This window comes from Ips typographus, linkage group LG10, assembly GCF_016097725.1.
Source record: "Ips typographus isolate SLU linkage group LG10, UJ_Ityp_2.0, whole genome shotgun sequence".
Taxonomy (NCBI): domain Eukaryota; kingdom Metazoa; phylum Arthropoda; class Insecta; order Coleoptera; family Curculionidae; genus Ips; species Ips typographus.
Window position 1 is genome coordinate 5,234,359 of NC_138431.1, and position 24,184 is coordinate 5,258,542.

Below are 24,184 nucleotides of genomic sequence, written 5' to 3' on the forward strand. Positions count from 1 at the left end.
TATTGATTAATGATTAAATACAAATCAAAATATCAATTTATAATTCCTTTTCGTTTTAATCATAAGATATTTACAATAGTTTGTCACGTGACAGCTCGTCTACTGCTCACGCATAATCACGTGATACTATTTACATACTATAAGCGTCGGCTGTCAGTTAAAATTGACGTTTGATATACCACATTTTTATTGCCGGCATTTTGTATAAAATTTGTTTTGTGTACATTCTTGCAAATAATATCTAATTCTAATTTGAAACAATTATCAAAAACCATGTATCTGCTCAGCTGCAGAGAGTATTTTTAATTCGATTATCAATGTGCTAACACCTAGATCGTTCGCAATGGTTAAATCGGTAGGAATTCGCGCTGTTTCTGCCAAATTTTGAGGTTAAGTGAAGTTAAACATGGAACAAACTCCAATCCAAAAGGAGGAATTTAGAGTAACTAAGGAGAAAATTATTAAAACCCAGTAAGTATGCTTTCGAATTGTTCAAGTAATGCCTTATAATTGTGTGGTTCAAGTTTGTTCTATCAAAGTGTTTACATGTTTCAGTGACTTACTAGTCTTGTACAATGAGAGATGTGAAAAACTAACCAAAGCAAGCCAATCATTCAAAGCTTTAAAGCTTAAAAATGAGTCCCTGTCTAGTGACGTAAACCGTCTGACTGGGGATAATGAAAGGTTACTAGAAACCATTGGACACCTTAAACCTGCCTTAGATGTTAAACTGAAAGAATTGAAAGACTTGCAGACTGAACACGCAAAACTAGAAAAACTCTACCAACAACATTTGCTTGATTCCCAATCGACTATATCTCAACTTCAAATCAAATCAAACCAGTGCAGTTGTGACTCCAAACTGTCAGAATCACCATCCACCAGAAGAAAATCAGCAGATGATAAAATTAGGCATCTCAAACAGGTCTGTAGTGATTTAAAAAGCATAGAGAGTAAATTGAGAACTGAAAATAGGAATTTAGTTAAAAGGAATGAGGTACTTGAAGGAAAATGTTTGAATGCTGAAGATTCAAGTGGTGGTTTAAAGAAAGAGCTGGAAACTCTTCAACAAAAGGTGAGTTGATTTACCCTAGTATTACTGTTAATAATGTGGTTGTTATTACAGTTTTGTAAATTTTGCCATTGTTGTAGTTAAAAACTGCAGAAACTTCATTACAAAAACAAGAGGATGTGCAACAATCTTTGGACTCTATAAAAAAGAAACATGAGGAGGAAATTGCTTTATTAAACAAAAAAATATCCTACTTAACTCTGGACAGTAATAAATTGAAGCAAATTGCAACAGAGTGTGATTTACTGAAAGAACAATTGGCTAAATATCAAAAATCTAAACAACACCAACACACCCAAACTGTAATAGAATTTAAACTAGTTAAACAAGATGTGTCAACACAAACTAACCCAACCATTGAAGAGGAAGATCATTTTGAAAATGGATTTGTGCCAATAGAGACAGAATGTCCAGTGATTGAAGATGAACCTACTGAAGATTGTTTGAATGACATTTTCAATGATATGATACTACCTTGGACTATGCTGTCACCTTTGAGATGTTCACCAAATATTGGTAAGTATTAATTTGTTACTCACACTCCCCTCCCAAAGATCTTAAGTTATAATTACCTAACAAATGGCAAAATCTGCTTTAGTGACTTCTGACTGTTGCTGGCAACAAAATGCTACTTTCTAAAAAGTGTCAGAAGCTTCTACAAGTGTATTAAACCTGTCAGACGCCTCTGGGACTGTTTTAAATGTGCTAAAGACCTTTAAATGCTACTGAGAACTTTTTGAAAGGTTTCATGGACCTCTAAATGGTATTGAAAACATTCTAAAAAGAGCCATAAACCTCTACAAGTGTCTTAAACATTTTAAGAACTGTTTTAAATTGTCGAAAGCTTCTAGATTTATTAAGATAGCTCCAGAGGCTTCTAAATACTACTGACAACTTTCTAAAAAGTGCCTACCAGCTTCTACAAGTGTCTTCTACATTCTCAGAGTTGTTTTTAAAGTGTCAGAGGCTTCTAGGATTGTTTTCAATGTGCCAGACTCTCTAAATTCTACTGAGAACTTTCTGAAAAGTTCCAATGCCCTATATAACTGTCTTACACTTTCCTAGAGCTGTTTTAAACTGCCAGAGGTCTCTAGGATCGTTTTGAAAGTTACATAGAACTCTAAATGGTATTGAGAACCTTCTAAAAAGAGCCATAAACCTCTACAAGTATCTTTAAACCTTCCCAGAGCTGTTTTAAATTGTCAGATGGCTCTAGACCCATTTTGGAAGTGCCAAAGTTCTCTAAATAATACAGCAAATCTTCTACAAGCCTCTTAAACCTTCTAAGAACTGTTTTAAATTGTCAAAAGCTTCTAGATTTATTAAGATAGCTCCAGAGGCTTCTAAATACTACTGACAACTTTCTAAAAAGTGCCTACAAGCTTCTACAAGTGTCTTCTACCTTCCCAGAGTTGTTTCAAAGTGTCAGAGGCTTCTAGGACCATTTTTAATGTGCCAAAGATCTCTAAATTCTCCTGAGAACTTTCTGAAAAGTTCCATTGCCCTATATAACTGTCTTACACTTTCCTAGAGCTGTTTTAAACTGCCAGAGATCTCTAGGATCGTTTTGAAAGTTACATAGAACTCTAAATGGTATTGAGAACCTTCTAAAAAGAGCCATAAACCTCTACAAGTATCTTTAAACCTTCCCAGAGCTGTTTTAAATTGTCAGATGGCTCTAGACCCATTTTGGAAGTGCCAAAGTTCTCTAAATAATACAGCAAATCTTCTACAAGCCTCTTAAACCTTCTAAGAACTGTTTTAAATTGTCAAAAGCTTCTAGATTTATTAAGATAGCTCCAGAGGCTTCTAAATACTACTGACAACTTTCTAAAAAGTGCCTACAAGCTTCTACAAGTGTCTTCTACCTTCCCAGAGTTGTTTCAAAGTGTCAGAGGCTTCTAGGACCATTTTTAATGTGCCAAAGATCTCTAAATTCTCCTGAGAACTTTCTGAAAAGTTCCATTGCCCTATATAACTGTCTTACACTTTCCTAGAGCTGTTTTAAACTGCCAGAGATCTCTAGGATCGTTTTGAAAGTTACATAGAACTCTAAATGGTATTGAGAACCTTCTAAAAAGAGCCATAAACCTCTACAAGTATCTTTAAACCTTCCCAGAGCTGTTTTAAATTGTCAGATGGCTCTAGACCCATTTTGGAAGTGCCAAAGTTCTCTAAATAATACAGCAAATCTTCTACAAGTGTCTTAAACCTTCTAAGAACTGTTTTAAATTGTCAAAAGCTTCTAGATTTATTAAGATAACGCCAGAGGCTTCTAAATACTACTGACAACTGTTTAAAAATGCTCCTGAGAATTTTCTGAAAAGTTCCAGTGCCATCTATACCTGCCTTACACTTTCCCAGAGTTGGTTTCAATTGCCAGAGGTCTCTAGGACTGTTTTGAATGTACCAAAGCCCTCTAAATGCTATTGAGCCTTCTAAATACTTCTGACAGCTTTTTAAAAAGTTCCACAAGCTTCTACAAGTGTCTTCTACCTTCTCAGAGTTGTTTTTAAAGTGTCAGAGGCTTCTAGGATCGTTTTCAATGTGCCAGACTCTCTAAATTTTACTGAGAACTTTTTGAAAAGTTCCAATGCCCTATATAACTGTCTTACACTTTCCTAGAGCTGTTTTAAACTGCCAGAGGTCTCTAGGATCGTTTTGAAAGTTACATAGAACTCTAAATGCTAATGAAAACCTTCTAAAAAGTGACAGAAGCCCCTACAAGTGTCTTAAACCTTTCAAGAATTGTTTAAAATTGTCAGATAGGTCTAGACCCATTTTGGAAGTGCCAAAGTTCTCTAAATAATACTGCAAATCTTCTACAAATGCCAGAGGCTTCTACAAGTCTCTTAAACCTTCTAAGAACTGTTTTAAATTGTCAAAAGCTTCTAGATTTATTAAGATAGCTCCAGAGGCTTCTAAATACTACTGACAACTTTCTAAAAAGTGCCTACAAGCTTCTACAAGTGTCTTCTACATTCTCAGAGTTGTTTTTAAAGTGTCAGAGGCTTCTAGGATCGTTTTCAATGTGTCAGACTCTCTAAATTCTACTGAGAACTTTCTGAAAAGTTCCATTGCCCTATATAACTGTCTTACACTTTCCTAGAGCTGTTTTAAACTGCCAGAGGTCTCTAGGATCGTTTTGAAAATTACATAGAACTCTAAATGCTAATGAAAACCTTCTAAAAAGTGACAGAAGCCTCTACAAGTGTCTTAAACCTTTCAAGAATTGTTTAAAATTGTCAGATAGCTCTAGACCCATTTTGGAAGTGCCAAAGTTCTCTAAATAATACTGCAAATCTTCTACAAATGTCAGAGGCTTCTACAAGCCTCTTAAACCTTCTAAGAACTGTTTTAAATTGTCAAAAGCTTCTAGATTTATTAAGATAGCTCCAGAGGCTTCTAAATACTACTGACAACTTTCTAAAAAGTGCCTACAAGCTTCTACAAGTGTCTTCTACCTTCCCAGAGTTGTTTCAAAGTGTCAGAGGCTTCTAGGACCATTTTTAATGTGCCAAAGATCTCTAAATTCTCCTGAGAACTTTCTGAAAAGTTCCATTGCCCTATATAACTGTCTTACACTTTCCTAGAGCTGTTTTAAACTGCCAGAGGTCTCTAGGATCATTTTGAAAGTTACATAGAAGTCTAAATGGTATTGAGAACCTTCTAAAAAGAGCCATAAACCTCTACAAGTATCTTTAAACCTTCCCAGAGCTGTTTTAAATTGTCAGATGGCTCTAGACCCATTTTGGAAGTGCCAAAGTTCTCTAAATAATACAGCAAATCTTCTACAAGTGTCTTAAACCTTCTAAGAACTGTTTTAAATTGTCAAAAGCTTCTAGATTTATTAAGATAACGCCAGAGGCTTCTAAATACTACTGACAACTGTCTAAAAATGCTCCTGAGAATTTTCTGAAAAGTTCCAGTGCCATATATACCTGCCTTACACTTTCCCAGAGTTGGTTTCAATTGCCAGAGGTCTCTAGGACTGTTTTGAATGTACCAAAGCCCTCTAAATGCTATTGAGCCTTCTAAATACTTCTGACAGCTTTTTAAAAAGTTCCACAAGCTTCTACAAGTGTCTTCTACCTTCTCAGAGTTGTTTTTAAAGTGTCAGAGGCTTCTAGGATCGTTTTCAATGTGCCAGACTCTCTAAATTTTACTGAGAACTTTTTGAAAAGTTCCAATGCCCTATATAACTGTCTTACACTTTCCTAGAGCTGTTTTAAACTGCCAGAGGTCTCTAGGATCGTTTTGAAAGTTACATAGAACTCTAAATGCTAATGAAAACCTTCTAAAAAGTGACAGAAGCCCCTACAAGTGTCTTAAACCTTTCAAGAATTGTTTAAAATTGTCAGATAGGTCTAGACCCATTTTGGAAGTGCCAAAGTTCTCTAAATAATACTGCAAATCTTCTACAAATGCCAGAGGCTTCTACAAGTCTCTTAAACCTTCTAAGAACTGTTTTAAATTGTCAAAAGCTTCTAGATTTATTAAGATAGCTCCAGAGGCTTCTAAATACTACTGACAACTTTCTAAAAAGTGCCTACAAGCTTCTACAAGTGTCTTCTACATTCTCAGAGTTGTTTTTAAAGTGTCAGAGGCTTCTAGGATCGTTTTCAATGTGTCAGACTCTCTAAATTCTACTGAGAACTTTCTGAAAAGTTCCATTGCCCTATATAACTGTCTTACACTTTCCTAGAGCTGTTTTAAACTGCCAGAGATCTCTAGGATCGTTTTGAAAGTTACATAGAACTCTAAATGGTATTGAGAACCTTCTAAAAAGAGCCATAAACCTCTACAAGTATCTTTAAACCTTCCCAGAGCTGTTTTAAATTGTCAGATGGCTCTAGACCCATTTTGGAAGTGTCAAAGTTCTCTAAATAATACAGCAAATCTTCTACAAGTGTCTTAAACCTTCTAAGAACTGTTTTAAATTGTCAAAAGCTTCTAGATTTATTAAGATAACGCCAGAGGCTTCTAAATACTACTGACAACTGTTTAAAAATGCTCCTGAGAATTTTCTGAAAAGTTCCAGTGCCATCTATACCTGCCTTACACTTTCCCAGAGTTGGTTTCAATTGCCAGAGGTCTCTAGGACTGTTTTGAATGTACCAAAGCCCTCTAAATGCTATTGAGCCTTCTAAATACTTCTGACAGCTTTTTAAAAAGTTCCATAAGCTTCTACAAGTGTCTTCTACCTTCTCAGAGTTGTTTCAAAGTGTCAGAGGCTTTTGAATGCGCCAAAGATCTCTAAATGCTCCTGAGAACTTTCTGAAAAGTTCCAATGTCCTATATAACTGTCTTACACTTTCCTAGAGCTGTTTTAAACTGCCAGAGATCTCTAGGATCGTTTTGAAAGTTATATGGAACTCTAAATGCTATTGAAAACATTCTAAAAAGTGCCAGAGGCCTCTACAAGTGCCTTAAAACTTTCAAGAACTGCTTTAAAATGTTAGAGGCCTCTAGGACTGTTTTGAATGTGCCAAAGACCTCCAAATGCTCCTGGGAACTTTCTAAAAGGTGCCAGAGGCTTCTAGGACCATTTTGAAAGTTCAGTAGGGTCAGAGATGTCAAAAGTGTCATAAACCTTTCTAGAGTTGTCTGCAAATTGTCAGATGCCTCTTACAAGTACCAGAGCTCTCAAATAATACTGCAAACCTGCTAGAAATAGCAAGAGGCTTCTACAAGTGTCTTAAACCTTCTAAGCATTGTTTTAAATTGTCAAAAGCTTCTAGATACAATAGGAAAGTGTCAGTGGCCTCTTAATATTACTGTCTAACATTCTAAAATTGCCAGAGGCTCCTGAATACACCAACATATGTTTTCTGCTGGTTATTGTGACGCAACAGTCAGAAATCAATCAACTACTTTATATACATTAAGAGGGTTTTACAAAAAATGTTGGTGATTTTATTACAGCAACCCCCACTCCACTACTTCAGGATATTCCACCATTACCAAACATTATTATTACACCGCCTACACCTGGCATTGATGCCACAACTGCAAACAATGACTTTACCATGTGCAAACCCGCTAAAAAAGCGCTACGACGCAGGTCTAAAAAGTTTTGGATGCCCTTTGCGTTCAACACTTTAGTAAAACCACGCCGTAGACTCGTAACCGTAAAAAAACCTAAAGAAACTGACGTAATTCTAAAAGCTTTACAAACATTGCAACGCAATAAAATCAGTTTCACTATTTCCAACCAATCAGTTCAACCTCCAAGGGAAGTTTACACCAATCAGAGCGTGTGCTTGATTCAAAGTTGCATGTCACTAAAAAGAAATGCCATGTTGCTAAGGGGCACGTCGTCTGACGACGACGATGCTGAGTTACTAGGGTTCTACACTCTAGAAGGGGCCACTAAGACTGTTACAGAGAGTAAATGTGTAGTTTCCTCCCCTAGCACTGGTCTGAAGGATATTCTTCAACAGTTGTTGACGGGCATCAAAGAAATCAGCACCAATTCAAATTGTGATAAATTAAATTGTAGCAAACGTCGAAAAAGCAGTAAAAAGAGAGCAGTTAAAATGTCTGATTTTAATTCCACTACAGAGTCCGAATTGGAACGGTTGTTCCGCAAGTCTTCTGACGTTTTAGTACGCAATCGCAGACTGTTAGCGGCAGCCAAAGAACAAAGCTCCAACTATGAGAGTTTATCTGAAGTTGACTCAGATTTAATGGTCGATTCTGGTTTGGTCACAGCCACTCCAGTTAATGACAGTGACAGTATACTCAGCTGCACCACAATTTCAGAAGGCTTTAAAGGTTTTAGTAAACAGGACGTCACAAACTCCACACTGTTCTGGCACGCTGCCCAACGTTGCCAAACTCAACAAGAGAAAGAGTATGAAATGCCGGTGTGTCCTGTTCTAATTAGTCCTTTGGCTTCGTCAACTAAAAGCACCCCTCCTAAAGACACTTGCAGTTTACCTTATTACGCAGACAACTTTAAAATACCCCCCACTCCTGACGTTGAAGACTGTAAAACTTCCGCAGTTACACAAAAACTAGATTTCCAAACTGATTTGGATTTGTCCATTCACACTGAAGATTTAAATAACTGTTCGTTGAGCGATCTTCATATATCCGACTTTGATTTAAGTGTAAGAGCGCCAAAGAGGAAGTTTGAGGAAGACACTGACCGTGAACCATGTAAAAGCCCTAAACTAGATTCGGTTAAGGTTAGGAAGAAGGTTTTAAGTAAGGAGTACATTTCCAGTAATAGTGACAGTGATTCAGATCAACCTGTAAAACCTCCAAAACTAAAAACTCCACCTAGAAGAAGCTTAAAGGTGACCAATCAGGATAAAACTTTGGACAAGCCAATAATAAAGTCTCAGAAAGTCAAATCTAAGCTTAAAACACCACCTAGGCGGAGTTTAAGGCTTTCAACAGGAAATGAAAGCGAGTTGGGGCAAAATTTACCCCTCAAGCCACCCTTGTCGTCAGCTAGACGAAGTTCAAGGTTGTCCACTTCTGGAGGTTTACCGGAAAGGCTCTTTTCAGATCGTGACGATGACAATGGAGTGCCTCCCGCGCTAATTAAAAGCAAAATACCGAAAACTTTGATACCCTCTAGGAAAAATATCTGTGATAACTCGAGCTGTGCTAATACCGTAGAACTTAAGAAACCAACTTGCAAGAAAATAAACATTGTACAAGACATATTAATAACCAACAACAAGGCTATTGACCTGTTAGCCGGTCGTGGAGGTCTAAAATTCTCATTACCCAAGAAGAAACCTCTTTCTAAAAGTGAGGAAAACACTCCAGTGGACATTCTCTCCCAAGTGATGCAAGACATGACAAAAACGGGACCCGCCCAACGACCTCAATCTAAACGTTTAGTTCGTTTACCTCAGCCGGTATTTCCAGCCTCTCAACCAAAATTGCAAGAACAGAGTGATTTCGAGGACTGCCCTAAATCTCCCGAAATTTTGGCGGAGCTTGAAGAAACGCCGCCTCCTAAACTGATTCCGGAGGACCCTCCCACTGTTTTACTTTCTGGTAAGTAGTAAAAGTTGTGGAAATACCGGTGGGAGGATTTGATTTTTTGGGTTTCAGATGAAATGGCGTTGCTGCTGCGCAATTTAATGGTGTTTGCCAACGAGGAGAAGAAAGTGGAGGAGATTGCTTTGCAGTTGGCTTTTCAGGACATTAACCGAGTGGCTTGGTAAGTGGTTGTTTTCCATCCATGATATATTATGTACATACAAAAATTGTTATTTAGCAAAATTCTATCGTCCAAATTTAAAATTTCTATGAAATCTTGAAATTAATAAACTTCTAATGAACGGTTTGTGTGAACATTTGTGTTTGTATACAGGGTGCCACAAATTCGTGTCTAAGTTGGTTAAATGGAGGCAAAGTTGCCGGAAATTTCCGAAAAAATACGAAATTTCTGAAAAACATTTTTATTTTATTGTCAGTTTATTTGATGAGATAATTTTAATTTTGTTGACACTGTCATTGTAACTTTTTTCCCTTTAAAACCTGACATTTGAAATCCGAAGTTTCGGTTTTTGCCAGCCATCATCAACTTTATTTTGTTATATTACCCTGTTTTTTTAGGGCAGATTTTAAAAGTGCTTTGTTTTCTGATTAATCTTCTAAATTTTAATGTAGTAGTGTATAGAAATTTTGTGAAAATTTCAAATTTAATAAAATCCATTATAGTTTTCATAAAAACTTTGGAAGTAACATTTGAAAGTTCCAGTTAAAAAAATAAATCGGAAAATTTGGTTTTTCTGCTTCAATCGGAAATACCTTCCTTAAGAAACCCTTTTATTGAACATAAAATTAAAAAGTAGGTATCTTTTATTTTATTAATGTCCGACAGGGCTATTATTTCATCAATAATGACACCTATTAAGGTTAATTACCAAAGAAATAATGCCCTATGGCGTTATTTGGAACATCTTATTATAAATAAGAGGCTCTCATGCATTATTGTATTTATAATGCCCTTAGTATCTTAATTACTATTTTATTTTTGAGATTTTATAGCATACAAGCTAATGTATTAAGTTTAACAACATGCGTTTTGTGTAAGAGCAATTATCATCACTAATTAATAATTCAACAAATTCTAACCTAAAACTCAAAAAGTTAACCAAGTGTTGCACGTCATTTAAATCAGAAGACAAAGCGTTTTCATCTGCTTTAAAAAAAAAATAGGGTCGGATTTTAAATGTGACAATGTCAGGATTCAAAGACAGTTGACAAAGTGTCAATAAATTTAAATTGTTTCATTAAATAAGCTTACGATAAAATAAAAATGTTTTTCCAAAATTTCGTATTTTTTCGGATATTTCCGGGAATATTTAACTCCAAATTTCGCAACTTTGGCTCGATTTAACCAACTTTGTGGCACCCTGTAGAGTACTTTTATATTTCCCCTACTCTTATGGTATTTTTGTTGAAATTAGGGCTATTGTGAGTAAGCTTCAACAGGATGTGGCCAGCAAAGCGGATGTTACAATGCCATTCAGTCCACCTTTAACCCAAACCCAAAGAATTTTGATAGGTCAGTAAAGTTGACTTTCCTGTCATTTAACATGAAAACACAGTGGTCTTGTTTAGGGTTCCTGATCAAGCTGGACAAATCCATGCATCCGGGTATCATTAAAATATTCCAGAAAGCGGTGCAACGGGTTTTGTACGATCCAGTCCAAACTTGCAAGTTGCCGATCGTTCAGCCGTTAACTCGCGTTCACACCGCTCTGTTCAAGATAAAGAACGATCTGGACGGAATTAGGCGGTTCGTTTGCGAGTGTTTTTACTTCAGCCGGGATTTTGCCATCCCTATTTTGTTTACCGTTCTTACTATTTGGCCCAATGTACTTCCAAAGGGGACTCAACTGTCTGGTACGAATTTCCTCCCATCTATCATTTTAACACCAACATTAGGATTTGTTTATTCAGATGTTCCACTTGCTAAACTGATTGTTCATTTGACTTACTTGAAGTTTTGCAACCAACCAGGATACAACTTAATGCCTCTACGGGATTTATTTACAAATTTCTATGGTTACCCCACAGAGAGGTGGAATTGTGACGAAATCTTTCAAGACCTACTTGTAGATTATATCAGTTAGTTTCAGTGTTTTTAGAACCATGCGGGGTGAGATTTAGAGGGTGTTTTTGCAGGAAATCCCGCAGTCAAATCGGCAGAGTTTGGATTGCTGTTATTCCTCAAGAATAAACCAGCCAAATGGGTAAACCGGAAGGTTAAAGAAAGCCTTCTGCCTTTATATCAGCGAGTACCAGATACCAATCCTCATCTTAAAGCCACTCTTTTGTTGTTGTACGCCAGTATTCACCGCTACTTTTCTAGAAAAGACCCCGAGGAATCGGCCTTCATCGACGAGATGAGCACTTGGTTCACGAGTCTGCAGCGTGGTATGTTCAGTGTTGTTTTCCCTTATTCGCAGTAAATAAATTGGGATTTTAGTGGAGAAAGATCAAGACATTAAGGATGCCTTAAAAGTATCACTTAGTCGACTACCCAAACGGACGAACAAAGCGAAAAAGGGCAATAAATCCCAGCAAATCAGTACAAGTGTAGAAACCCAAATAATTAGTGCCAACGTAAGTAACCCTTCCAATAGTATTAAGGTGAACGATCAGAGTTCAAATGAGAAAAATGTAAATAACGGTGAGTTAAGTGTTTCAATCAATACTCAGGTCACAAATGATTGAAAATGTTATAAAAAATGCTGTAAAAATAAAGTTTGTTACTAAATAAGTTAACTCCCAAAGTTTTGTCCAACCATTGTAAGATTATCATCCACTGTACATTTTAACCTAGCGCGTGACGTCAGCTGACTTGATTATTAGTGTATAATTAACGTCACTGAGTGGACAGTGCAGTGGGTCAACATGCTACAAATATTTTTTTACTTCAGTCAGCTTTATTCTAACCCTTTATTATTTACAATACCAGAATAAAGCTTTACAAAAATTAAACATTAACAAAACTTAAATACCTAATCAGATTTCATCTTCATTTAGCAACATATTTGGTATGCCATTACTAATAGGGAATTTCCTTCCGCTGTCTGGACATACCAGTTCACCCTGTATGATCTCAATTTCGAGCAAAGCCCTGTGCGCCTTTTTTAAAAATTCCTCGTTGCTTTCAAAGTTGTCTGGTGTTTCTTTGGGCAAGTCTTTCGAGTGCCCTATACTGTCCACTGCACTGTACAACGCTGGCCAGTCAATTTTGGGGATGATTTTCGAAATGAAGTCGGGATTGAAGACAACGTCGGATATTTTAATGTCGGTGGCCTGAAAATAAGGGCTCTAACCGTGCAAAGAACATTTGTACAAACCATGTTTTATACCTTAATACCTAAAGGGTAACCAACGTTCACTCCTCGAATGCATTTTGAGGTTAACATGTTATGGGTCAGGAGTTTCATCTTGAAAGTACCGACCAGTGTAATTTTACAGCTTCCAGCGGTTGAATAAATTTACAAAAAACCAAGTACTAAAGCACTACTGTACTACTTTGTCTTTAGTATACAGATACAAGATACAATTTAAAAAACATGGAGAATGCGCAACCAATTAGGACGCACTGCAACAAATAAAACTGTTAAAATATCTTCAAATCACACACAATAATAACACACAGCCCCTGTTCCAGCCTAGCACGTGATATTCCTTTTATTTATTTAGTATAGTCACGTGGGGTTCAATTCTACTGAATAATGGGTGATGACAGTGGGCAGTCAAGAGGTGTTAACGTTTATGCTCACCAATAGATGGCAGCGGCATTAAACACAATTTGGAGGTTACATCCAAGAAGAGGGGAATGACGTAGTAATGTGTGCGTCCCAGGAGCTGCCTTTGGACTCGTCAGTAAGGCTTGGCAGCCCCTTGCCTTATACACACGTCAGTATGCGACGTGGAACTTATATAAGTACTTATCTACTGTGTTGGAATGACGGCGTGATATTGGAGAATTAGAACTGTATTGCTGGTTGCATATTTGTGAGAGACAGTATTTGCAAGGCATGTCGCCCACAACAACTGTATAAAAAAAACTGGTAAAGTTCTCTTCTCTAAAGTGAAAAACTTGTTGACTTCGAAAAGGAAAAACTTATAAAATACTCTGCCCCAACGATCTGCTCTAAATCATGGGTTACCAGTAAAATATAACTGTTAATGTAAGCCCCTTACTAGTTTCACACCGACTGTCACCGAGTTTGACGTTTAACATAACCTTAAATTGGTTGGTGTTTTATTTAATTATTTAATTTTAATTGTTATTGTTTTGTTGGAATTTATTTAAATAATATCATTTATATTTACACTTTGTTATTATCAAACATCATTATCTCAACCACTCCTTACTACTCGAACGAGAAAAAAACAAAATCATTGTTGTTTACCAAATCAATGTAATTTGGGCTTAAAGTCCAAAGTCCGAAGAGTAAAAACGGTATTTTCCACTTTATTCAACCCACAAACCTGAGATCCAAGTCCACTTGAACCTATTTGAAATCAGTTTGATCTACTTAACCCGCCAAGTTATTATAGAAACCATGGCTTTTACACAGGTAAGCTAATTTTACTCTCTATAAGGCATTAGCTACTAAATTTTTTTTGTTCAGATTATACGGAGCCTAGTCAGGCAGGGCGTTAAACCTGTAGGATCGAGGGGTTACAGCAGCAAAACTATAGCTAATGGCTACAATTTTGGTAAATGCATCTTCCTGTAGCTAATACAGTTTGAGGGTAACTGGGGGTGGTTTTGCAGAACTAAATGAGACCCAGAGAGAGTTTCAAGAGACTGCCAGAAAGTTTGCGCGTGAGGAAATTATCCCAGTGGCCGCCGAGTATGATAAAACTGGGGCTTATCCGTGGGACATTTTCAAGAAAGCCCACCAATTGGGTTTGATTAACACTCACATCCCTGAGGAACTTGGTGTGTATCAATTTTTAATGTATTAAAAGTAAAATGGCGGTCCAGAAGAAGTAATAAAAAATAGGGTTAAGGGGAGTAAACAAAACAATAGGCAGTTTTTGAGACTAAATATAAAAGCTAACAAATCACCCTTAGCAACTGTTGCTATGAGACATAATGAAGGTCCCTAGTAAGTGGTTGCCATGAAAACATTGACCATTTTACTTTGTTTTTTGTTGTATACCTGATATCTAATATACAGGTGTGGTAAATCCAAAAGCGACCATAGGAAAACCGTGTAACTGACAGAGAAACGTAGGTAATTGCATGCGCGGGACAAAGACAGAAAACGAAAAAAATATCAAGTAGGCCATATTTTTAGCGCGCTGTTGCCAAACGCCGTAAGTATTCAATACCCTTGACAAACTTACTTACGGCGTTTGGCAACAGCGCGCTAAAAATACGGCCTACTTGATATTTTTTTTGTTTTCTGTTTTTTCTCCCGCGCATGCAATTACCTACGTTTCTCTGTCCGTTACACGGTTTTCCTATGGTCGCTTTTGGATTTACCACACCTGTATATAGTCCTCATTTGTTTTGACTTTGACGTTTTGACAGTTCCTTCAATTATGGTTTTGTTAAATTATGTAATCATGCCTCTGTTGGCTACAGGAAGTGTCAAAACGAATGAGGTCATAGTGTCCACTGTAACTAACTAATTATGTGAAAGGTGGCTTGGAAATGGGCGTGTTTGACAGCTGTCTTATTATCGAAGAAATTGGTTACGGTTGTACCGGAATGGCTACTGCTTTAGAGGGTACCTCATTGGGCGTAAGTTGGCTCAATTAAATGGTTCTGCCTGGGTGTTTGTTTGTAAAATTGACCTTATTCACGATGTCAGAGACTCATATCGTGTTTTTAAATTGAATCCTAAAGGAGTTTGAAACTCTTCTAGGTGGACTTGGTCTTAACTCATTAGATGGCGGTCTGATAGTTGAAGAATTTGCGTATGGTTGTACGGGCATTGGTAGCGCCTTAACCATCACCGATATCGGAGTAAGTGGACGTAAACACACTCAGGCAGAACATTCATTACTCAACACTGTAAAGTTAAGTTAAGCATTTTGAAAGCAAAGATACACTTTTACAGCAAACTCCCGTGCTGATTTCCGGCAATAAAGAACAGAAAAAGAAGTACCTGGGTCGGCTGATAGAAGAACCGTTGGTGGCGGCTTATTGCGTCACTGAGCCTGGGGCTGGTTCCGACGTAAACGGGCTGAAAACGCGCGCAGAAAAAAAGGGAGACGAGTACATTTTGAATGGACAGAAAATGTGGATTACCGGAGGCGGCGTTGCCAATTGGTACTTTGTCCTGGCGAGGACTAATCCGGACCCGAAATGTCCGGCTGGACAAGCCTTTACCGGGTTTATTGTGGAACGGGAATGGGCTGGAGTGAATCCTGGAAGAAAGGTTTTTCAATTTTTTTAAATTGTTTGTTAATGTGCTTATTAGAAGATTTACAGGAAATTAACATGGGACAAAGGTCATCCGATACAAGGGGGATCACGTTTGAGGACGTCAGAGTACCGAAAGAGAATGTGTTGGTGGGGGAGGGGCAAGGCTTTAAAATTGCCATGGGTACTTTCGACAAGACTAGACCTCCGGTAAGTTAGAAATATGACAACTGTGACGTCTTATGTGTGTGTATAACATTACAGGTGGCGGCCTCTGCCACCGGTTTAGCGCAACGTTGTCTGGATGAAGCGTCTAAGTACTCCCTGGAGCGGAAAGCTTTTGGAACGTCTATTTTCAATCATCAAGCGGTCGCTTTCATGTTGGCTGATATGGCGATTGGTAAATATACAGTGTGGTCCAAATTGGTGATGCATGTATGGGGATATCCTCGTTATCGTAAGACATACGGGATCGGTTAAATGGGAATAGTTTTAGGGAATTCAATGCCAAATTCATATCCCGTTTTGAAATTAGATTATTATTTGCCGTTTTCCGGGAAATTGGGAAAACGTGAAACACTGCATTTTAACTAGATGATAATAGGTCCTTAACGAAGATAAAAATGTTTTTGAAAATGTTACCTTATTAGGGCATTTTTTGACGTAGAATACGATGGGGTAATTAGAAATTTTTTATCGGCACTTGTTTCGAAGTTATGCATGCTACTTTGGAAAAGATGGCGCCCATGAGATTTTCCAAAATCTCACACAAAAAAAAATAAATAAATATAAAAGTAAAGTAAAATAAAAAATATATATGAAAAAATAAAAATAATAATATATAAAGTAAATATATGCCTTTTGGAGTTTCTGTCGTTTGAGTAATAATTCTGATTGGTTTTAAACAGGAATTGAGACTGGACGTTTGGCGTGGATGAAAGCAGCCTGGGAAACTGACAACAACATCCGTAACAGTTACAGTGCTGCCATTGCTAAGGCTTGGTGTGCCGATATGGCTAACAAATGCGCTTCGGATGCTGTTCAGGTCAGTTCTAACCTAACTATAACCTGATTTATGTGCAATTAAGCTGTTAACTTGTAGATATTCGGTGGTAACGGCTTCAACAGCGATTATCCAGTTGAAAAACTGATGAGGGACGCAAAAATCTTCCAGATTTACGAAGGTACCTCTCAAATTCAACGGATTATTATTTCCAGACATTTAGCCGAAAGAGCTAAGAGCCTGAGCTAATTTTACTAATTATTAAGCATACTATGTATGGTTTTTTTATGAGTGGTGGTTTTGTTTATCTAAGAGCTATCTTTTATACTTTATAATTAAATTACTTTCCTATTCAATCATCAAGTCCTTTATTTATTTGGAAAAAATGAATTTTCTACCAATAGTATTTCTCTAAAAAAAAAAAACTGATTTTGATTGGAAATAATGTAGTTAAACTGAAACTTAATCTAGAACATCACTGAATGTCACATAACAGGGCCGCGCCTCTAAGGCACCAGTGCTCCGGGGGTTTGGCGGTTTGCAGCCATAACACCGTAATGAAATTCAGTCCAGTACGTCTCGATTTCTTGTAAACTGGACACTAAAAAAAAAACTGAATTACATGGCCATTTGCACATTAAAAGGAGTCACGTAATTTAAAAAATCTCAGTTCAAACTGAAAAACACGGTCACGTGACCCTTTAAACATTTCGCTATTTACAGTCACGTGATCGTCAGGATTTCGGATTAAAAAAAGAGTCCCGTAACTCTTCAAATAATATTTTGACATCTAAAACAGTCACGTGACCTTTAGGATTTCGTTTTGACGTTAAAATAATTGAAAATTGTCACGTGGCCATTTGCACATTAAAAGGAGTCATGTAATTTAAAAAATCTCAGTTCAAACTGTAAAACACGGTCACGTGACCCTTTAAACATTATTTCGCTATTTACAGTCACGTGACATTCGGGATTTCGGTTTGACATTAAAAAAAAGTCACGTTCAAATAATATTCTGACATTTAAGACAGTCACGTGACCTTTAGGATCCCGTTTTGACGTTAAAATAATTGAAAATTGTCACGTGGCCATTTGCACTGTAAAGAGGGTCACGTGTCTTTTAAAATATCAGTTCAAACTGGAAAACGTTTACGTGACCCTTTAAACATTATTTCGCTATTTACAGTCACGTGACCTTTAGGATTTCGTTTTGACGTTAAAAATAGTCACGTGTGACTTTTAAAATAAATAGAATCTTTATTATCGATGTCAACCCAGAAATTCTTATCTTGTTTTCAAAATACGCGTATTTTAACTCAAATTTATTTGAAAAAATCAAGCTTTCTAGGCAATTCAGATGGGATAGCAAAAGAAAGCGGAAATACTGCAAAAGTTGGCAACTATGTCTGCAATGACGAGCTGTATTAGCGCCATCTCTTAGAGTTTACCTACAACTGAAGCGGCCGAAATACATTTGGAAGCGTGAACGGCTTCCGTTTTGGTTGCCAATTTAATTACATTGCGCTGGTTGTCTGTACTTATATGGTTCAACTTACAGTGTACAGTATTGCCGGTTTGGGATCCGTGTTATTGATCGCGTAAACATGTACCACCGGTATCATTACGTAAAGCACCTTATTGGTCGATTCTGTCAGCCTGCAGTGACGTCTGTCCCATCCCGCCCCATCCAGGAATAATCCATACACCAACACTCCTTCCTATAATTTTTCAAACTTTCGACACCACTTGGTAAGAAATTATGTAAATCATACAGGCGGGGACTTAAAAATCTCTTCTTTCATATTTTTGGTGACGTCATTCATTAAGGCTACTTGATCCAAGGCCCAACCCTTATGAGCCCGAGCCACTTCCTGTTTCATCGCGGTGAGGAAGCCTTGAGGATTGAAAAATCCAGCTATCCAGAAGCAAACAGGTCTTCCTGTGTACATCTTAGTTCAAAACCAATAAAACTACATTGTGCAGTGTGTACCGCTAAAGCACCACGTCCTGAACTGGGCGTCCCTTTCCACCAGCTCAGTGAACCAGAACCCTAAAGTGTTGGCCTCCCAGGAACCACGTCGCCAAATAAATGGCACTTTGGCGTCGTAGATGGAGTCCAAAGCGTCCCCTAGAGCCTTTTTAAGACAACTTTGTAGTTCAACTAACAACATGTAATTAGTAGACTAACTTCACTCATGATGATGGTGCCTTCAATAGCTAGCAAAAGGTCGGTTAAGGTTGCTCTGACTAGACTGATTACTTTCTGCATTCTGTCAATTTCTTGTCTCAGAAAGATGTTGAGGGGATTGAGGAGGTTCATAGCTTTCAGCCTTAACAACGTAAATTAGAGCACCACATGCAGACAATAGATTGAGTGGTACCGTTCTTTCACTTCGAAAGGATCGTAGTTTTTCGGTAACTTTGATAGCATCTCCGAAGCCTGACGACTTACTACAGACTCCCTGGATTCACCACCACCTCCTCCAGATTCTTTAGGTTGGATCGCCAACATAGTGTCAAACATTTCAATGGTTGTGTTGGTTTGATACCTAAACTCTTTTAGGCTGGATTTATACAGCGCACAATGCATAACTTAATGCATAACATAGAAAGTTGGCTTTACAGTAATGCCTACTGTCGTTTATACAGCGCACAACACTTGCACAATACGTTTTCTATGCACAATACCGCATAGAAAGTTCATAATTTTTAACTTTCTATGCAATTCGTGCGCAAAATTTTGTAATGTCATATTTTGACATCCGCCGTCCGCCGTCCGTCATTGTATTTGACATCCGCCGTCCGTCATTGTATTGTTTTGTTTATGAATGGTGGATTTGGATTGTTCAAGAATTGTGGTTTGTTGTTGATTTTGTATTTGTGATTTTTTGGTCATTTAGTGCAATAAAAACAGTTGAAGTGTCTACGGAAAAAACAGAGTTTAGTGGTAAAAATTATCTAGAGCTAATTAGTTTCTCTTTACAACAAGAATTTATTAAACAATTGCAGATGGAACCTTGGCAACAATTGGGGCTTCCTTCTACTCTTGATGGGTGCTGCAGCTACAGCATTAAGCTTAGATGTCAAGAAAAGGAGAATACGGGAGGTTTAAAACGCGACCTATGAATAGAAAACGCAATGAACATAGTGTTTTGGAAAAAATAGTTAAGTTTGCAGAAAAACTGACTCCAGAACTGTTCCATAAGTTATTAGCTCTTGTGGGCCATTCCTGCAGAAAGACAAGACAAAAAATCCAATTAGCCCAAAACAACGTCTTGCCCTCACTCTGCAGTAAGTATATTCTCAGTTTTTCAGTTATTTATCAGAAGGTTGTTCTATGCAGGAAATAGCATGGAATAATAACACCTGAACCCTGCCATCTTGTGTTGCCAGTGGTGGTTAGAATCATCAGGGATGGCATGGTCGGTTTGTGTTGGCTTTCTAAATATGGAGAGTTCTAATATATTGTTTACAACTTTACAACAGCAAGCACATCTTTTTTGCCTTATCCTCCTTATCTGTGCTTGAAATGATTGACAAATGGCAAGTGACAGAAAAATAACATTTCACATTGCAATGACATTTATCACGTGTTGTCATACGCTTTTTTCATTGGTTAAAAATTATATGTTGTGCGACTGTATAAACACCAAAAAGAAACCCTTGTGATTTCTTGTGCAATGTTATGCATTGTGCGCTGTATAAACCCAGCTTTAATGTCATTTGAATGGTACTAAAAAGTGCGTTTAATTACGTAATATCCGCGTTAGAGTGCAGCCCATAAGCTTGAGGAGGATCGGTAGGAGCAAACCCATCAATGTATGACAAATAGTCAGTGACATTTTTAAACCTCAACACTTTATAGCCAATGTAGAAGTTAAAGTCATCTTTAAATACGTCATCATTGAACCACACCCTACAGAAAGTGTTCAACAGCTTCTTGTCAAAGTCATCAGTTACCCTACCGCCGTAGTGCACTTCCCCTAACATATACCTTAAAATCATACCATATTATACCAGTCAGTAGTTTTGTGTCTTTAAAACCTTAGCGTTTGCCAACTGATTCCACGTTTAGGATCGATATCGTCCAAGTGATTTTGTAGAAACAGACAACTGGACAGCCAATCAGCAGAGTTGAACTCGTAAGGAATGTTCCACCCTAATGGACCGAATTTCCGTCTCTCTTGCACTACGGTGTGCAGGAAAGAAATGGCGTATACCAACGGAATGTATTGCCACGCGTCCGAGTAGTCCAGCATGTCCTGGTTCATGGAAGTGTAGGTTCGTAGTAAACCTTGAACAGACCCACATTGTCGTATTTACGTTTCATAAAAGCCAGTTATTTACCAGCTCGAATGCCCGAGGGAGCTTCGTTAGTAAATTTAATGCAAAGTTGCAGTAAACTAATGGGGAATTTTGGATGCACTTCGGTTGTGATCCAAAGCCGGAAATCCGGATGCACCGATCCGATTCCTTTTTCCAAGTCCAGAAATTGCATCAGGACTTCGTTCATATAGTCCAGCGACAGATGACAGTTTTGCAGTAATGCCCAAAAGCCCTTGAAACGATTTTTATCAGTGGCTATGTGTCAAGTGACGTCAAAACTTACAGGGTGTCCCACGAGGTAAGGATGTTGATGTGTGATGGTTGGACCCATGTTGTTTATAGGACATTTTTGACTCAAACTTACCTAAAGAACACATAGTGGCATTTTGTCTCTTACCTCGCGGGACACCCTGTATAACCATATAAGTCTCTACTGGAACGAGCAGAGCAAACTGTGTGACTCAGGACGAATTTCGTCATGGCGAGCTCTGCTCGTGCCTTTGAATAAAAAAATATAACAGGAAGGAGCAATAGCAACAATTATACCCCATTTGTGCATGTCATAGATGATGATCATGACGTCATAGATAAGCAAAGTAGGCAGTCAGAGAGAGAGTCAACATTTTATTCTGCTAAAATAGGTTATCTTTGTAATGACAGTATTTGAGTTATTTAACATTTTTTTTTCAATGGCACCTGCTTAGAAAAGAAACTCAATTTTAATAGACAACGTTGTAAACCTAAATTTGTTCGTTTACTTCAATATTATATTGAGTCAACTCTCTGTAGTAAATTTCGATGACGTGCAGGCAGAATTGTTTGGCGGATCCTATAGATATGAACGCAACACTTAATCAACGTCACTTCCGCTGCTTGATAAGCGTTTATTTTCACCGCCTCCTATATACTAGAAAGCATTAGAAGAAGCTTGTCAAAAATTCCAATATGGCGGAAATACGGGTGACAGTTTTTATGTATTGTAGCACCGCCTACTTTACTAGAAAGCCTAGAAGGTGCTTGTCAAAAATTCCAATATGGCGGGAATAGTGGTGACAGTTTGTATTTTGGAAATTGAGTTTTTTGAGAATTAGATGAATTTTTACGGTTTAAAATCAAAACTTGAGGTTATTTGCGTAAGATATTGTTGCGAAGCGAACTTTTGATTATTAGTTAGGATTTCTTTAGTTATTTGTTGTTACCCCTGTATGTTACGTTGCTTTGTTTACGTTCTACATTCTTTTGTCTGTGTTCTAGAAAATCCTGGCTCCGTTGCTTATATAGAGAGAGATTTATGTTATAGCTTAATGAGTGTGAGGGAGAAAGTCAATTTCATGAATATTTGGGAACTTTCTAGAAACCATGGAAGCCTATATAAGCAGCTGAACCAGGCCTGGTTAGTTAGTTGTTGAATTGATGGTTGTAGTGAAGTTGAAGTTGTCAGATAGCGAGGTTAAGTGTCAGTGTCAGTTTATTGTTTGTAAACAATATACGGTGTTGTTCAAGAAGTGTGTCATTAAGGAGTACGACGGTACAATATTTTTGTTTGCTGCCGTTCATAAGTTTTTCAAGCCACATTGTAACAGCAATTCAGGAAAAAACCCAACCGTGTTAGTTTTTTACTTTACAAAAAATCGGATCTAACTCAACAGTGGTTGAACACTTTGGAGTGGGATGATTTTACTCCAATACTATACTCAATGATAAGTACCAGTGCTTTCTAGTACAGTAAACTTATTAGGTACTTGTTACATGCACAGGTATGTGAGTTACATTTTAAAGCATCCTTCATTGTGAGAGCAACAAAAATAACTTTGAATGAATGTTCTTGGTAATAACATAAGAACCATTTACCAGTTTTGCTGTGTGTTGTACTTTCCAGGACAAATGTTGTAAGCAATTTGTTTAGACTGGAATTGATTGTGTAGAAAAAGCTCTATCTAATACATATCTGGATCAGGAATGAACCTTTCTTTGATTTTTCACTCACAACTTGCAATCAACTACACGAAATAATAAAAAAAATACATATTTCTTACTACATCTGCATACGTTTATGTTTAAAACAAAAACCGCTAACGCCGCCATTAAAAGTGACATTTTAGGCTTTCTAGTATAGAGGGCGGTGCTTAGAAGGAGCTTGTCAAAAATTCCAATATGGCGGAAATACGGGTGACAGTTTTTATGTATTGTAGAAATTGAGTTTTAAAGATTACTTGGGTGAATTTTTACGGTTTATAGCCAATAAATAAAGTTTTTTTTTTATCTAAGCTATTGTCAAGATTATTATCATCCTGAAGATGAGATTTACTCAAATCTCCCTCACCTCCTAGTTGCATGATAATATCGTCATAACTGGCATCAGATTCACCCTGACCATTCATTCTAATATTCTAGTAAATAAAGAAAATTTAAATAAATAAGCTTGAATAAAAATTCTATTATAGGGATGCCAAGTTATTTTTAAGTTAAAATAACTAAACCTATCTAACTTACTTTCTACCTAAAAATCCTGCTTCTAATATATCATTGAAACTACAAATGTCTTTAATACAAAAAATTACAAACTACTTACAACTAATACTTTTCGTCAAAGAGACCAAATTGTCCAAAATAAACCGTCAGTTGACCAATCTTCTTCTTTTCCAGGTGGATTTTTAACTGCAAAGGCTGTATCTCGGTAACAGCCGAGAGGCCTCCTCGGTTATCGATTTAACCACTTCTGGAATAGGTCCTCTATCACAATCTGCGTCATAACGTGGACTAGACGGTACAATTGCTGGTAGCACTCGGTATTACACTCAGTAACTTCCGTTCCGGAAGGAAACAGATTTCTAAGATCCCCTGATCTTCAATAGTCTGGTTTTTGCTCGAATTTTTTAGATTATTTCCTTCCTATCAATTTTGACCAATCGCTATTAAGAATTAGTAAACAACGTATAACCGTAAATTTGAAGTGGAAAAATCACTTAACAACTGTCAACTTAGCTGTCAGCAGTTTTTCCGGAAAAAAAATCGAAAAAATTTCACGCTCCTCACAGCAACATAAATAATAGTGTTACCCTTTCTAGCTTGAAAGTTATTGTTCTTATTAATTATTGTTCTTATTGTTTTAATTAAAATAAAATGTTTATTCAACTCAGGAAATAATCTTACCAAATATCCCTCGTGCATCTAATTTTTCCTGTGGAAAAATTGGAATACTCGTTTGTTAAAACAAATTACTTAGAAACTCGTTTTTCCGAATTTTTCCGGAAAAATTAAATGCACTAGGGATATTACTCCCAAAAACTGACTTTTCAGCTCTCCTTAAAAGTCTCTCTTGACAATCAACCACCAAAAACAAAAAAAAAACCTTTTTTACCACCTGTTTCACCTCCTTTGAAGTTCATCAAGTAATACTGTT

At 37.2% G+C, this 24,184-nt stretch overlaps 4 protein-coding genes and 1 long non-coding RNA gene across 8 annotated transcripts in view; 3 read left to right on the top strand and 2 right to left on the bottom strand.

Annotated features, from left to right (window-relative positions):
- Nucleotides 1-130: 130 nt before the first annotated feature.
- Nucleotides 131-11,836, top strand: LOC145734532 (uncharacterized). Of its 2 annotated transcripts, none has more exons than XM_081987958.1 (10): nt 131-471; nt 556-1,075; nt 1,153-1,588; nt 6,998-9,091; nt 9,149-9,257; nt 10,513-10,610; nt 10,667-10,951; nt 11,009-11,176; nt 11,234-11,485; nt 11,538-11,836. In XM_081987958.1, exons 1-10 carry the CDS (start codon nt 407-409, stop codon nt 11,783-11,785), a joined length of 4,275 nt encoding a protein of 1,424 aa, XP_081844084.1. In that variant the 5' UTR covers nt 131-406; the 3' UTR covers nt 11,786-11,836. The 2 variants fall into 2 exon arrangements, with proteins under 2 accessions (XP_081844084.1, XP_081844085.1); XM_081987959.1 differs by lacking the exon at nt 131-471 and having other exon boundaries at nt 753-925; nt 976-1,075.
- A 141-nt stretch (nt 11,837-11,977) lies between these two features.
- On the bottom strand, nt 11,978-12,685 carry Trmt112 (tRNA methyltransferase subunit 11-2). The gene is made up of 2 exons (XM_081988049.1): nt 12,430-12,685; nt 11,978-12,373 (listed from the first exon to the last, which is right to left on the bottom strand). The coding sequence occupies exons 1-2, from the start codon at nt 12,505-12,507 to the stop codon at nt 12,077-12,079; spliced, it is 375 nt and encodes a 124-aa protein (XP_081844175.1). The 5' UTR covers nt 12,508-12,685; the 3' UTR covers nt 11,978-12,076.
- Nucleotides 12,686-13,304: 619 nt separating this feature from the next.
- Nucleotides 13,305-16,811, top strand: Mcad (Medium-chain acyl-CoA dehydrogenase). 2 transcript variants are annotated; one of them, XM_081988024.1, is made up of 9 exons: nt 13,305-13,650; nt 13,705-13,792; nt 13,851-14,018; nt 14,953-15,053; nt 15,148-15,468; nt 15,522-15,662; nt 15,717-15,852; nt 16,361-16,497; nt 16,555-16,811. In XM_081988024.1, the coding sequence occupies exons 1-9, from the start codon at nt 13,636-13,638 to the stop codon at nt 16,702-16,704; spliced, it is 1,257 nt and encodes a 418-aa protein (XP_081844150.1). In that variant the 5' UTR covers nt 13,305-13,635; the 3' UTR covers nt 16,705-16,811. The 2 variants fall into 2 exon arrangements, with proteins under 2 accessions (XP_081844150.1, XP_081844149.1); XM_081988023.1 differs by lacking the exon at nt 14,953-15,053 and adding an exon at nt 14,728-14,828 and having other exon boundaries at nt 13,311-13,650.
- Nucleotides 16,812-16,884: 73 nt separating this feature from the next.
- The window catches only part of kl-3 (dynein heavy chain 8, axonemal kl-3), a 32,583-nt gene continuing 25,283 nt past the window's right edge, over nt 16,885-24,184 (bottom strand). Inside the window, 9 exon segments of the mRNA XM_081988053.1 lie at nt 16,885-17,056; nt 18,012-18,173; nt 18,228-18,394; nt 18,446-18,590; nt 18,644-18,785; nt 18,837-19,004; nt 20,210-20,449; nt 20,500-20,749; nt 20,803-21,013. Coding sequence (XP_081844179.1) covers nt 16,931-17,056; nt 18,012-18,173; nt 18,228-18,394; nt 18,446-18,590; nt 18,644-18,785; nt 18,837-19,004; nt 20,210-20,449; nt 20,500-20,749; nt 20,803-21,013 — 1,611 coding nt within the window. The 3' untranslated portion in view covers nt 16,885-16,930.
- Nucleotides 18,998-23,228, top strand: LOC145734582 (uncharacterized). 2 transcript variants are annotated; one of them, XR_014179448.1, is made up of 3 exons: nt 18,998-19,402; nt 19,465-19,746; nt 19,799-23,228. It is a non-coding gene; the product is annotated as an uncharacterized LOC145734582 (long non-coding RNA). The 2 variants fall into 2 exon arrangements; XR_014179447.1 differs by having other exon boundaries at nt 19,465-23,228.